Raw genomic sequence first — 13,013 nt, 5'->3', positions numbered from 1 at the left:
CTGATGAAACAAAAATGGAACTGTTTGGCCATAATGACAATTGTTATGTTTGGAGGAAAAAGGGGGAGGCTTGCAAGCTGAAGAATACCATCCCAATCGTGAAGCGGGGGGTGGCAGCATCATGTTATGGGGGTGCTTTGCTGCAGGAGGGACTGGTGCACTTCACAAAATAGATGGCATCATGAGGCAGGAAAATGATGTGGATATATTGAAGCAACATCTCAAGACATCAGTCAGGAAGTTAAAGCTTTGTCGGAAATGGGTCTTCCAAATGGACAATGACCCCAAGCATACTTCCAAAGTTGTGGTAAAATGGCTCAAGGACAACAAAGTCAAGGTATTGGAGTGGCCATCACAAAGCCCTGACCTCAATCCTATAGAAAATTTGTGGGTAGAACTGAAAAAGTATGTGTTAGCAAGGAGGCCTACAAACCTGACTCAGTTACACCAGCTCTGTCAGGAGGAATGGGCCAAAATTCACCCAACTTATTGTGGGAAGCGTGTGGAAGGCTACCCGAAACGTTTGACCCAAGTTAAACAATTTAAATGCAATGCAACCAAATACTAATTGAGTGTATGTTAACTTCTGACCCACTGGGAATGTGATGAAAGAACAAAAGGCTGAATTAAATCATTCTCTACTATTATTCTGACATTTCACATTCTTAAAAGGCAGGGAAGCCTAGTGGTAAGAGTGTTGGACTTCAAATCCCCGAGCTGACACGGTACAAATCTGTCGTTCTGCCTCTGAACAGGCAGTTAACCCACTGTTCCTAGGCCGTCATTGAAATTTAGAATTTGTTCTTAACTGACTTGCCTAGTTAAATAAAGGTAAAATAAATAAAAATAAAGTGATGATCTGACCTAAGACAGGGAATTTTTACTAGGATTAAATGTCAGGAATTGTGAAAAACTGAGTTGAAATGTATTTTGCCAAGGTGTATGTGAACTGCCGACTTCAACAGTATATACACACACACAAAACATCCACTACCATCATAATACCGCGCCACACACCCTAGCCAACTAGGTCTATCCAAAGCCATATATTTATAAAGTATAAGTATTTAAATATATTGTTTTGCATCTACCATTCGAACATGTTTAATGCAAATCGGGTTTGGGTTGGAGATACCTGCATTGTTGTGTGTTTGTATAATATAGTGGAATCAATGTCCTCATAATGTAACGGATAACCCAACATGACAAAGACTCCTCAGTAACCCCATGCCGTTACAGTACATTTTGACACAGAGGAGGGAAGCTAGCCATGTCCCTCCATTAACAAGAAGTAGCCAGAATAAAGTTATAAAATGAATTTTTAAATGTATTTTTTTAAATCTTTATTGAACTAGGCAAGTCAGTTCAGAACAAATTCTTAACTTAACCCACAGGCCTACTAAAATAAGGCCAACGCAGGTGTGGTCCACTCACTCTGTCAAACTTATGAATGTTTATTTGTGTGTTTTTAAATAGCGAAAATGATTTGCAATTAAATAAGATAAATATTTGATAGATTTAATTGATGCCAAGTGTTCTGTTGGACATGTCTTTTACGGTACATAATATGAAATTACAATATAACATGTAAAAAATGCTATCATGTTTTAAACATATTGAATAATAAGTTACGTTAAATGTATTATCTTCATTTAAATAAATCTAATATTTTCTATATAGCAAAAGGCCAAGTTAGGTAGGTAGGAATTTGTTGAATTTATAAAATATATATTTAGCTAAATTAAATACACCTCATAGAAAGCCAGTTGTTATAAGAAGTCTTCTGAGAGGCTCAAACATCCTCAGACTGCACCATCAGTACTCTGAAAGACAAACACAGGACAAAACTTTCAAATCAACTCTTACTCAAATACAAACATATTTATACAGTGTATTAGTGTGACAATCATGGATGAGCTAATTGTTGCTAAGCTCACTGCAGTTCATGGTCAGACAACACATGGCCCGAGAGGTCAGTGACACAGGTGGGTGAAAATGTCAATAGGGGGCTAGCCTTATTGAGCGTTAGATGTGGGCAGGTCCAGTCCAGCTCTGGGCTTTAGAATACAATTAGTTAAAAGGTATGTTCCACTAGAGCAAAAGTATTTGTGACCCCAATTTGGCATATGGGCTAGATGTGTATTTAAGATTGTGGTGTTTCAAGAAGAGGGTTGGTCCTCCTACCCCACAGCGGCCACAGCAGTCTCCACAGATGGCACCGATGAGTCCGTTGATGACCTGGATGGCACAGAGTACAGCCTGCAGCAGGCCCATCACCAGCAGCATGGAGAACAAGGTCAGGTGCCAGGTCACAATGCCCTGAGGTGCCTTACAGCCCTTCCACAGGGTGTGGTTATTCAGGTAGTCACTGGTGAAAATGGTGAAGTTCAGCAAAAAGTCAAATAAGATTCAGCACACTGTAATGTATGTGAGTGACAGACACATTGTCAAAGCATAAACAATGTTTTAACAACAATGTGTTTTGAGTCGTAAAACAGTTCTTACCCGTCAACAAAGGGGTTGGTCCATAACTCTGTTGTACCATTGGTATAGAGACACATTGGTCCATTATGAATGGCAACAGCAGACACAATGATGGAGTAGCCAGCCCCCAGAACCCCCACCGCAGCAAAGATGATCGAGGTGAACATCTGAGGAAAATAAGGATCACAGTTACAGAGGTCCAATTCAATCAATCTGGGTATTGAACCCAGGCCATCCAAGTGACTCAAAGACTTCGTTAGCCCCTCCTACCACTTTTAGCTCAGTGGACTAACACTAGTGTTCAGGGCCCGTATCCATACAGCGTCTCAGAGTAAGGATCAATTTGGCTTTCAGACCATAATTGATAAGATTATATGGACAGGTCTGGGCTCCTGATCCTAGATCAGGATGGACTTTAGGTCTTTACTTATACTGTGAGCATATCAGCTTGATATATCAGCAACAGTTTGAAACAATTATTTCCTTGAACCAACCAATGCAACAATGGACAATAGATCAATTGATCCTTTTGCCCCAAAATCTGTTGAAAGCAACGGCACCCTCCTAAACAATGCTGCAGTATGGTACCAGTATGAGATCGAATAATACTATTGGTCGGGTGGTAAGAGAGCGCTGTAGCTACCGGCCTGCTCTTTGTTTCCTTTCAGTCGGTGAACTCCGTCCATTGGGTGTTCGCGCGCTAACTCCCTCTAATGAAGAACATTAGAATCGCGCCTGACAAGGCCAATGATCCCGTGCCTCACCGGAAGCCCCGCCTTCCACAAGTGATAATCCCGAAACGCAGATTAATTCCTTGAAGGTGTATATGGCAGCTAATTCAGCGTTTCGTGTGAAAATTGATGGTGCCACTCCTGGGGCTCTTCCCCTGGCAGTGTGGTTTTAGGCCGGTTTCTAAACCTATTGCGGCTACACGGGATTTGGCTTTGGTTTTGGATGTGCTGTGTGAGGCCCCATTTGAATCGGTGGAGTCTGTGGATCTGAAGATCCTCTCCTACAAGACCGCTCCACTCGTGGCTTTGGCCTCAGCTAAACTCGTTGGAGATCTCCACGCGTTATCCGTTCACCCCTCCTGTATAAAGTTCTCCTTTGGCAACTCTAAAGTCACGTTGTGTCCTTCACCCCTAAGGTCATGACTATGTCCTACAGGTCTCTAGCTTTTGAGCTTTTCCCCCCTGTTTGCTTCTGAAGAGCAGAGCGGTACACGCCCTGTGTCCGGTATGAGCATTACGCATACTTGAGCGGACCAGGGGTGTCAGTTTGTGTGACCAATTTTTTTATTCTGTTTTTCTAATCTGGCTCGTGGTAGAGCGCTTTCTAAACAGGGTCTCTCCCAGTGGATTGTGGAAGCTGTTTCTCCGGCATATGACAGCGAAAGGCAGGAATGACCTAACTGTGTACGTGCCCAATCCCTGGCGGCATCTAGCCAAAGGTCGACAGATGGCGATATTGAGTCGTAATTTTACCGTCCAAAGTGAATGTATGCAGCCGACTGTACACTTCTATCCACCGTGCACAGGTTCATACATAAAACATTCTCCATTCAGGCTGCAAAGGAGTCAATTTCCTCCTTAACTCAATTTAATAGTGAGAAGGTGGGAAAATATCCATACTTTCTTTGTGAAACACAATTTTACACCACCATACTTGAGTGCCTAATGCAGTCTGTTTTTTTTCACCGCTGGTCTGATAGTTTAAAAATAAAAGTTGTGCTTACTGAACAAGCAGTTTCTGGCATGAACTTGTTTACAAAACATTATTCACAACTTTTAATAAGAAAAATGTAACATTTATGAAGTGAAATTATAATGTTAAAATTAGATTTATTAAAGGATATGTTCATAAACGTGTGCAATATGAAGTGCAATTAATAGTCAATAAAGAATGAATATCAATAAAACATTGGATCTGAATGCCCCCGCTAATTAGCCCATTTCTCTCACTCTACGCCTGAGGACACCCTGGCCTGATGATTCCTGGCTGTGCCTGTCCCCAATCCACCTGGTTGGGCTGCTTCTCCCGTGCTGCTGACTACCTGGTGTGACCTGAACTGATCCCAAACTACCATGTCTCTTACCATCACACCCACACACATTGACTTCCTAAAGCATGAAAAGCCATCTGACCTTACAGTCTTGAAGTGTTTGCACCCTCTATTCATTATGGGTTTTAGGCTAGATATCTGTAAAACACTTTGAGACAATTGCTGATATAAGAAGAGCTTTACGAAAGAAATGTGATTCATTGATTGAAGTGTGCTTTCTTCTATTTCATGATACATAATCTGATAAGATGGACTTACACAATTTGTTAAGAGATCCTTTCAATATGTGAGCATGCAGTAGACAATAAGCTGGACTGTGCACCATTTTGGAGTGGTCTTGGTGAGGATATTGTGATGATGATGACTGGGTGATATGGTATATTATCTGAACGGATTTCCTTTAACACATCTTGTAAGCCAATCGTATGTATCATAAAGGCAGGTTTTCTGTCGGGTTGGAACTCTGTGTGGTCTGCCATCGCCCTTTTCATTTGGTGTCTGCTGGGGTCTGCTTAGGGTGTGATTTTCTATCCCCATAGCTGTTTTGTACTGAGTTGACCTACTGAAAGGGAATGTACAGTTATGACTATAGCTACTGTTCCATGAAGGAGGGAAACGAGGTACAAGAACACAGTTGAAAGAATGAATCCTCTGATTTATCACCTGTGGAAGACCGGGTTTACGGTGAGGCACAGTGTTGATTGGCCTTGTCAGGTGTGATCTAATGTTCTTCAGTAGGGGGCGGTAGTGTGCAAACTCCCCATAGCCTTCTTCAGGGAACAGTAATTATAGCCATAACTGTACGCTTCTCTTATCTGCTGGCCATCAGTATAATGAGGGCTTTGTCTGTAGGAGTCCTGTGAATTGCCAGTGTACTGCTTTAGATGCCCCATGCTTTAACTAAATAAATATGTTATTAAGTTGCATGTTTTTTTTCTCTCCATGTAACGTTACTCACCGCAAATCTTTTTCCACAACTCTCGTTGCCACAGCAACCGCAGCAGTCATTGTTTTTGAGTCCTAGGAAGACCAGTGCTGGGAGGGTCATCTGTTCAGAAAGATATACAGCACACAATCATTAGGATCAGAGCGCAATAATATACGCACAACCAATTAGGATACACAACTATTGATTTAAGATCTGGACAGAAAGACATCATACTACCCACAACCATTTAGATAAGACCAGGAAGACTGCTCTCCATTTTGTAAATGCTCACTATAGCGCAGACAATCATATTGGCTTGAATCCGAATAGTAGGGAGACTACTGTGTCTGTCATCGGCAACAGGAAGGACAACGACAGGTTGTCTTAAGAAGCCGGGCACTGTTTTTTGAACACCGGGAACATTATTCTAAACATTTCATCACATTCTAATAATGCTGGAATAACACAAGCATGTTGGTCAAGCCCACCTCAGTCCTTCATTTGTAATTGTTTAAAATTGTACCTCATATACTATTATGCCGTTATAATACATTATAAATGATTTACATCTGACCCACTCTCAGCCTCTCAACCAAAATCCACAGCCTAGTTCGTAGTAGGAAACAAATCTTCTCAAAAGGGACCGTTCATCTCACTAAAGCCGTCCTGTAGACAGAGACGGGCTCCTAAACACACCGCATAGGCCGATAGCCACAACTGTATATATCTGCCTGACAGTTCACCTGTTTTCTGAATGGCTCAAGCCAATATTTGTACATTTCTATGTTTCTCCACACGTTGAATAGAGATATTCAAGTAAAACCATTGAAATTAGAAATGTGTACATTAGAGAGTTATTAGAAGTTATTAAAAGCCCCACATCAAAAGCCCTTTTCCACCCCTTCCGTAACAGTTGACTTACCAGAACCCCAGATCCCATGATTCCCCCAAAGTACCACACCTCTTTAGTGATATGGTCATTGTCATCAGCGACCAGCCCCCCAGGGAAGAAGAGCAGGATGTTACTGACCACACACAAGATGGCCAGGGGGATCAGGGTGATGCCCAGGGACTTGGCAAAGCTACCCGAGCACATGGTTCACCTTATCAGCCAAAACAGTCACACAGGGCCAAAAGGGGTTCTCTAAAGTCCAAAGGGCTCCCACACAAACTCGTACACACCTAAACTGTACGTCCTCCGTAAAAGGTTCCTATCTAGGATTGTACCTGTCCAGACTCACCAAACGTTCTCAATCCCTCAGATTGGGGAGGGGTGTATATATAGACTGCTGGTTGGATGATGTCATGATGTAACTGCCTTAAATTGAATTTACAGTGGTTGTGCTATGGCAACCATCCGGTCCGGTTAATGTTCTACAATAGCATTTGCCTGCCTGGCCCCAGCCCTGACAGAGAGATAGAGGGGGGGGGGGGGGGATTGAACACACTGTCAGCCTATTGGAGTCCCTACATGGTTATGAATGGGAGTATGTTTCAGGCTATACTTTTTCCTGATACTTTATGGTATTTTACTCGGCCAATGTTGAAGTGAAACACCCATGAAGCCTCTCATAATTTGACATTACATGATTTAAATAATGCATCACACATTCCAAACATTCCAATACAATCTGATTATCATTCAAGAATAACTTTCTTCCTTTCCATAGTTTTATTCACATTTAGGCTTATATTAATGCATAATATTTAGTCTGAAAACAACAATGCCAACAGCATATTGTGCACTATTAGATTTATGACGTATAGGCTACAAGGTAAATGTACACTGAGTGTACAAAACATTAGGAACACCTTGCTCATATTGATTTGCACCCCCTTTTGCTCTATGAACATCCTAAATTCATTGGGACATGGACTCTACGAGGTGTCGAAAGCGTTCCACAGGGATGCTGGTCCATGTTGACTGGCCCATGTTGACATCAAGTTGGCTGGATGTCCTTTGGATGGTGGATCATTCTTGATACATACGGTAAACTGTTGAGCATGAAAAAGGAAAAAGCCTGCAGCTTTGCAGTTCTTGACATACTCAAACCGGCGTGCCTGGCACCTACTATCATACCCCATTCAAAGGCACTTAAATATTTTGTCTTGGCAATTCACCCTCTGAATGGCACACACACCATCCATGTCTCAATTGTCTCAAGGATAACAATCCTTCTTTAAACTGTCTCCTCCCCTTCATCAACACTGATTGAAGTGAATTTAACAGGTGAAATCAATAAGGGATCATAGCTTTCACCTGGATTCACTTGGTCATCCTATGTCATGGAAAGAGCAGTTGTTCCTAATGTTTTGTACACTCAGTGTAGAACATAACACAACTAGACAATCAATATAGGGCCAATACCCCAAAAAGACTTTGAACCCCTTTGTACTGTATATATCTGCCTGACTGTCTATTTGGGGTATTGGCTCTGGCTCTATACTGTCCTCTATATCTATACTATCCTCTATACTGATTGTATACTGATTTGCCTTCGGAAAGTATTCAGACCCCTTGAGTTTTTCCACATTTTGTTACGTTACAGACTTATTCTAAAATGGATTAAATAAAAATCCTCAGCAATCTACACACAATCCCCCATAATGACAAAGTGAAAACAGGTTTTTAGAAATGTTTGCAAATGTATTACAAATAAAAACCAAAATACTTTATTTACAAACAGTTAAAGTCGGAAGTTTACATACACTTAGTCATTAAAACTCGCTTTTCAACCAGTCCACAAATTTCTTGTTAATAACAAACTATAGTTTTGGCAAGTCGGTTAGGACATCATTGTTTACAGACTGATTATTTAACTTCAAATTCACTGTTTCACAATTCCAGTGGGTCAGAAGTTTACATACACTAAGTTGACTAGCTTGGAAAATTTCAGAAAATAATGTAATGGCTTTAGAAGCTTCTGATAGGCTAATTGACATAGTTTGAGTCACTTGGAGGTGTACCTGTGGATGTATTTCAAGGCCTACCTTCAAACTCAGTGCCTCTTTGCTTGACATCATGGGAAAATCAAAATAAATCAGCCAAGACCTCTGAAAATAATTGTGGACCTCCACAAGTCTGTTTCATTCTTGGGAGCAATTTCCAAATGCCTGAAGGTACCACGTTCATTTGTACAAACAACAGTACGCAAGTATAAACACCATGGGACCACGCAGCTGTCATACCGCTCAGGAAGGAGACGCGTTCTGTCTCCTAGAGATGAACGTACTTTGGTGCGAAAAGTGCAAATAAATCCCGGAACAACAGCAAAGGACCTTGTGAAGATGCTGGAGGAAACAGGTACAAAAGTATCGATATCCACAGTAAAATTAGTCCTATGCCGACATAACCTGAAAGGCCGCTCAGCAAGGAAGAAGCCACTGCTCCAAAAACACCATAAAAAAGCCAGACTACGGTTTGCAACTGCACATGGGGACAAAGATCCTACTTTTTGGAGAAATGTCCTCTGGTCTGATGAAACAAAAATGGAACTGCTTGGCCATAATGATCATCGATATGTTTGGAGGAAAAAGGGGGCGGCTTGCAAGCCGAAGAACACCATCCCAACCGTGAAGCACGGGGGTGGCAGCATCATGTTGTGGGGGTGCTTTGCTGCAGATAGATGGCATCATGAGGCAGGAAAATTATGTGGATATATTAAAGCAGCATCTCAAGACATCAGTCAGGAAGTTAAAGCTTGGTCGCAAATGGGTCTTCCAAATGGACAATGACCCCAAGCACACTTCCAAAGTTGTGGAAAAATGGCTTAAGGATAACAAAGTCAAGGTATTGGAGTGGCTATCACAAAGCCCTGACCTCAATCCTGTAGAAAATGTGTGGACAGAACTGAAAGAGTGTGTGCGAGCGTGTGCGAGCAAGGAGGCCTACAGTGACAGGCCTACAGTGACACGAGCCTACCAGATGAGCTAAATCACTTCTACGCTCGCTTCGAGGCAAGCAACACTGAGGCATGCATGAGAGCATCGGCTGTTCCGGATGACTGCGTGATCACGCTCTCCGTAGCCGACGTGAGTAAGACCTTTAAACAGGTCAACATACTCAAGGCTGCGGGGCCAGACGGATTACCAGCACCACTCGGGAGGCCGAATACACTGTACTTACCATATACAATGTTCCCCTTTTTTTTAGGCCCTGAGCAAATTTCAGGTCTGCTGAGCGCAAACTTGAAAGTTGTGAAAATGTGGTGCAACTTCCTGCACGCGTTTACTGTGAACACTGAGGCTGTACGCGCATTAAGTTACAGTTTCAGACAGTTGTCAGGTAGGCTACTGTGGCTATTTGATCATAATGTAGGCCTACCAGAGTGTCCTACTATAAAAAAAACTATGCGTAAAATGCATCCCATAACATTTTAACATGGAAATAGCTGTTCTGTCATTCAGCCTACAGCAGCAGCCAATGTGTGGTGTTCAACATAGGCCTTCATTCCATGATAATTTTGGAAAAAAACACGCAGGGCTTGACATTAACCTGTGTATCCACTTGTCCTTCAGACAATGTGACTGAAAATGTTGTGTTGTTTGATGCAAGAAACCACTTAAAAAATAAATATAATAATAAAATGCATTATTATTCCCATACCATTATTGCAGAGAATCAGACAAATTATGCTACCCTCTGCATATTGACTACTTAGCTTATTTCTGCCTTTCTCAAAATACAACACTGCCCCTTTAAGACAAAACAATTCTCTTTGCCTGACTAGCTTTTCAAAGATGTCTTTTAATGTACACGTGTTGTGCTCTTGTAGGAAGCAATAACTCCCCCATTGCTGACAACAAATGATCTATAACTGGGCTAAAAATTCACTAACTAGCAAAAGATATGAACACATGTGCACATGTGGCTACATGCAGCTCTCCCTTAGATCTCAAAACAAGCACATCTACTCATGACCACTAATGCTGTAAACACAGTCTAGTTCAAAGTGAATGGCACAGATCCATGTATGGCAATGGTCTATTTGCATATAGGCCTACTGATTGGTTGAGCACTGATTGGTTATGCCTCACTGGTCTGTGTAGAGTACGGGCCAGTCTTACTCTGATGCATTCTGCCTACAACAAAACGTCTTGCATAGTTAGTTTTGCGTACTAAAAGGCCCTGCATGGTCAATCTGGTATTGCGCTTGCCTGAGCAGAGCAGAGCTGTTGTTTTTTATTTCACCTTTATTTACAATTGCGACCTGGCCAAGATAAAGCAAAGCAGTTCGACACATACAACAACACAGAGTTACACATGGAGTAAAACAAACATACAGTCAATAATACAGTAGAAAAAAACAAGTATATACAATGTGAGCAAATGAGGTGAGATAAGGGAGGTAAAGGCAAAAAAAGGCATAGCAAGTATAGCAAGTAAAACACTGGAATGATAGATTTGCAGTGGAAGAATGTGCAAAATAAAGATAGAAATAATGGGGTGCAAAGGAGCAAAATAAATAAATAAATAAATACAGTAGGGGGAGAGGTAGTTGTTTGGGCTAAATTATAGATGGGCTATGTACAGGTGCAGTAATCTGTGAGCTGCTCTGACAGCTGGTGCTTAAAGCTAGTGAGGGAGATAAGTGTTTCCAGTTTCAGAGATTTTTGTAGTTCATTCCAGTCATTGGCAGCAGAGAACTGGAAGGAGAATTGGTTTTGGGGGTGACCAGAGAGATATACCTGCTGGAGCGCGTGCTACAGGTGGGTGCTGCTATGGTGACCAGCGAGCTGAGGGGACTTTACCATATCAGGGTCTTGTAGATGACCTGGAGCCAGTGGGTTTGTTCCAGGCATTTAAACCTGGTGGGTTCATTGATAATTTGTGTGAGATTGAGGGCATCAAGTTTAGATTGTAGGATGGCTGGGGCATGTTCCAGTTTAGCTCGCCTAGCAGCACGAGCTCTGAAGATAGATGGGGGGCAATCAGTTCACATATGGTGTCCAGAGCACAGCTGGGGGCAGAGGGTGGTCTATAGCAGGCGGCAACTGTGAGAGACTTGTTTTTAGAGAGGTGGATTTTTAAAAGTAGAAGTTCAAATTGCTTGGGTACAGACCTGGATAGTAGGACAGAACTCTGCAGGCTATCTTTGCAGTAGATTGCAACATCAAATCAAATCAAAATGTATTTGTCACATACACATGGTTAGCAGATGTTAATGCGAGTGTAGCGAAATGCTTGTGCTTCTAGTTCCGACAATGCAGTAATAACCAAGAAGTAATCTAACCTAACAATTCCACAACTACTACCTTATACACACAAGTGTAAAGGGATAAAGAATATGTACATAAAGATATATGAATGAGTGATGGTACAGAACGGCATAGGCAAGATGCAGTAGATGGTATAGAGTACAGTCTATACATATGAGATGAGTAATGTAGGGTATATAAACATAAAGTGGCATAGTTTAAAGTGGCTAGTGATACATGTATTACATAAAGATGGCAAGATGCAGTAGATGATATAGAGTACAGTACATACATATGAGATGAGTAATGTTGGGTATGTAAACATTATATTAAGTGGCATTGTTTAAAGTGGCTAGTGATACATTTTTACATAATTTCCATCAATTCCCATTATTAAAGTGGCTGGAGTGGAGTGGTGGCTAAATGTTAGTGGTGGCTGTTTAACAGTCTAATGGCCTTGAGATAGAAGCTGTTTTTCAGTCTCTCGGTCCCTGCTTTGATGCACCTGTACTGACCTCGCCTTCTGGATGATAGCGGGGTGAACAGGCAGTGGCTTGGGTGGTTGTTGTCTTTGATGATCTTTATGGCCTTCCTGTGGCTAGCTTCTGGCTAGCTTCTGGCTTGCTTCTGGCTAGCTTCTGGTTAGCTTCTGGCTAGCTTCTGGTTAGCTTCTGGCTAGCTTCTGGTTAGCTTCTGGCTAGCTTCTGGTTAGCTTCTGGTTAGCTTCTGGCTAGCTTCTGGCTAGCTTCTATTGTGGATTTCAGATTTGAGGTAAATAATACTTAAAAAAAAAAAATTGGTGAGGCGGGTTGCAGGAGAGTGTTTTGAAGTTAAGTTTTTAGAAAAGAAAATATATAAATGATATGCGAAGAAAGATGTAAATATATATATACACGGGACACGACAAGACGAGGACAAAGGACGTCTGACCTGCTATGCCATCTTGGGGCATCATAATTGTGCAGGAAGTTGTCAAGGAAGTGAGTTAGTGTTTATACTGGACCTCCCGCAACCACTTACTGTCAACCAATCATATCAATGAGGAGCTATATGGAGCCCTTTGCATTGTTACAAAATTTGGGTAGGCATGGCGATGCTGTACAGAGGTCAATTTGGCCTCTGCATGCCCCTGGAGGCTCTGCAATTGCTTCACACCATCCATATGGCCCCTCCGAACACATATTCAGATCAAGCATACATTGTCTTTAAGTCTTGCATAGTTCCTTTTGTTTCCATATGTTGAAAGTGGCTAATATTATGTTGATTCGATCAAAATTCCTACAGTAAAGGGAAAGGTTGATAGTGTTAACTAATAAGGGGGAAAACTGTAGAAAGTTGAGT

The 13,013-nt window shown here is 41.7% G+C and overlaps 1 protein-coding gene across 1 annotated transcript; it reads right to left on the bottom strand.

The window, feature by feature from the left end:
- Positions 1-1,453: 1,453 nt before the first annotated feature.
- On the bottom strand, positions 1,454-6,859 carry LOC139577579 (transmembrane 4 L6 family member 4-like). The gene is made up of 5 exons (XM_071404693.1): positions 6,397-6,859; positions 5,505-5,594; positions 2,506-2,651; positions 2,185-2,368; positions 1,454-1,823 (listed from the first exon to the last, which is right to left on the bottom strand). Exons 1-5 carry the CDS (start codon positions 6,568-6,570, stop codon positions 1,803-1,805), a joined length of 615 nt encoding a protein of 204 aa, XP_071260794.1. The 5' UTR covers positions 6,571-6,859; the 3' UTR covers positions 1,454-1,802.
- Between the last annotated feature and the right edge of the window lie 6,154 nt (positions 6,860-13,013).

Source organism: Salvelinus alpinus, chromosome 6 (assembly GCF_045679555.1).
Source record: "Salvelinus alpinus chromosome 6, SLU_Salpinus.1, whole genome shotgun sequence".
NCBI lineage: Eukaryota > Metazoa > Chordata > Actinopteri > Salmoniformes > Salmonidae > Salvelinus > Salvelinus alpinus.
This window is presented reverse-complemented; position numbering and strand designations above follow the sequence as displayed.

Bases quoted from the DNA above. Each gene is read 5' to 3' on its own strand.
- LOC139577579 (XM_071404693.1), bottom strand. From the start codon at position 6,570: ATGTGCTCGGGTAGCTTTGCCAAGTCCCTGGGCATCACCCTGATCCCC. The intron at 2,369-2,505 runs GTAAGAACTGTT...CATTTTCACCAG, and splicing joins ACCAACCCCTTTGTTGACGG to TGACTACCTGAATAACCACA. The intron at 1,824-2,184 runs GTAGGAGGACCA...TTTGTCTTTCAG, and splicing joins ACTGCTGTGGCCGCTGTGGG to AGTACTGATGGTGCAGTCTG.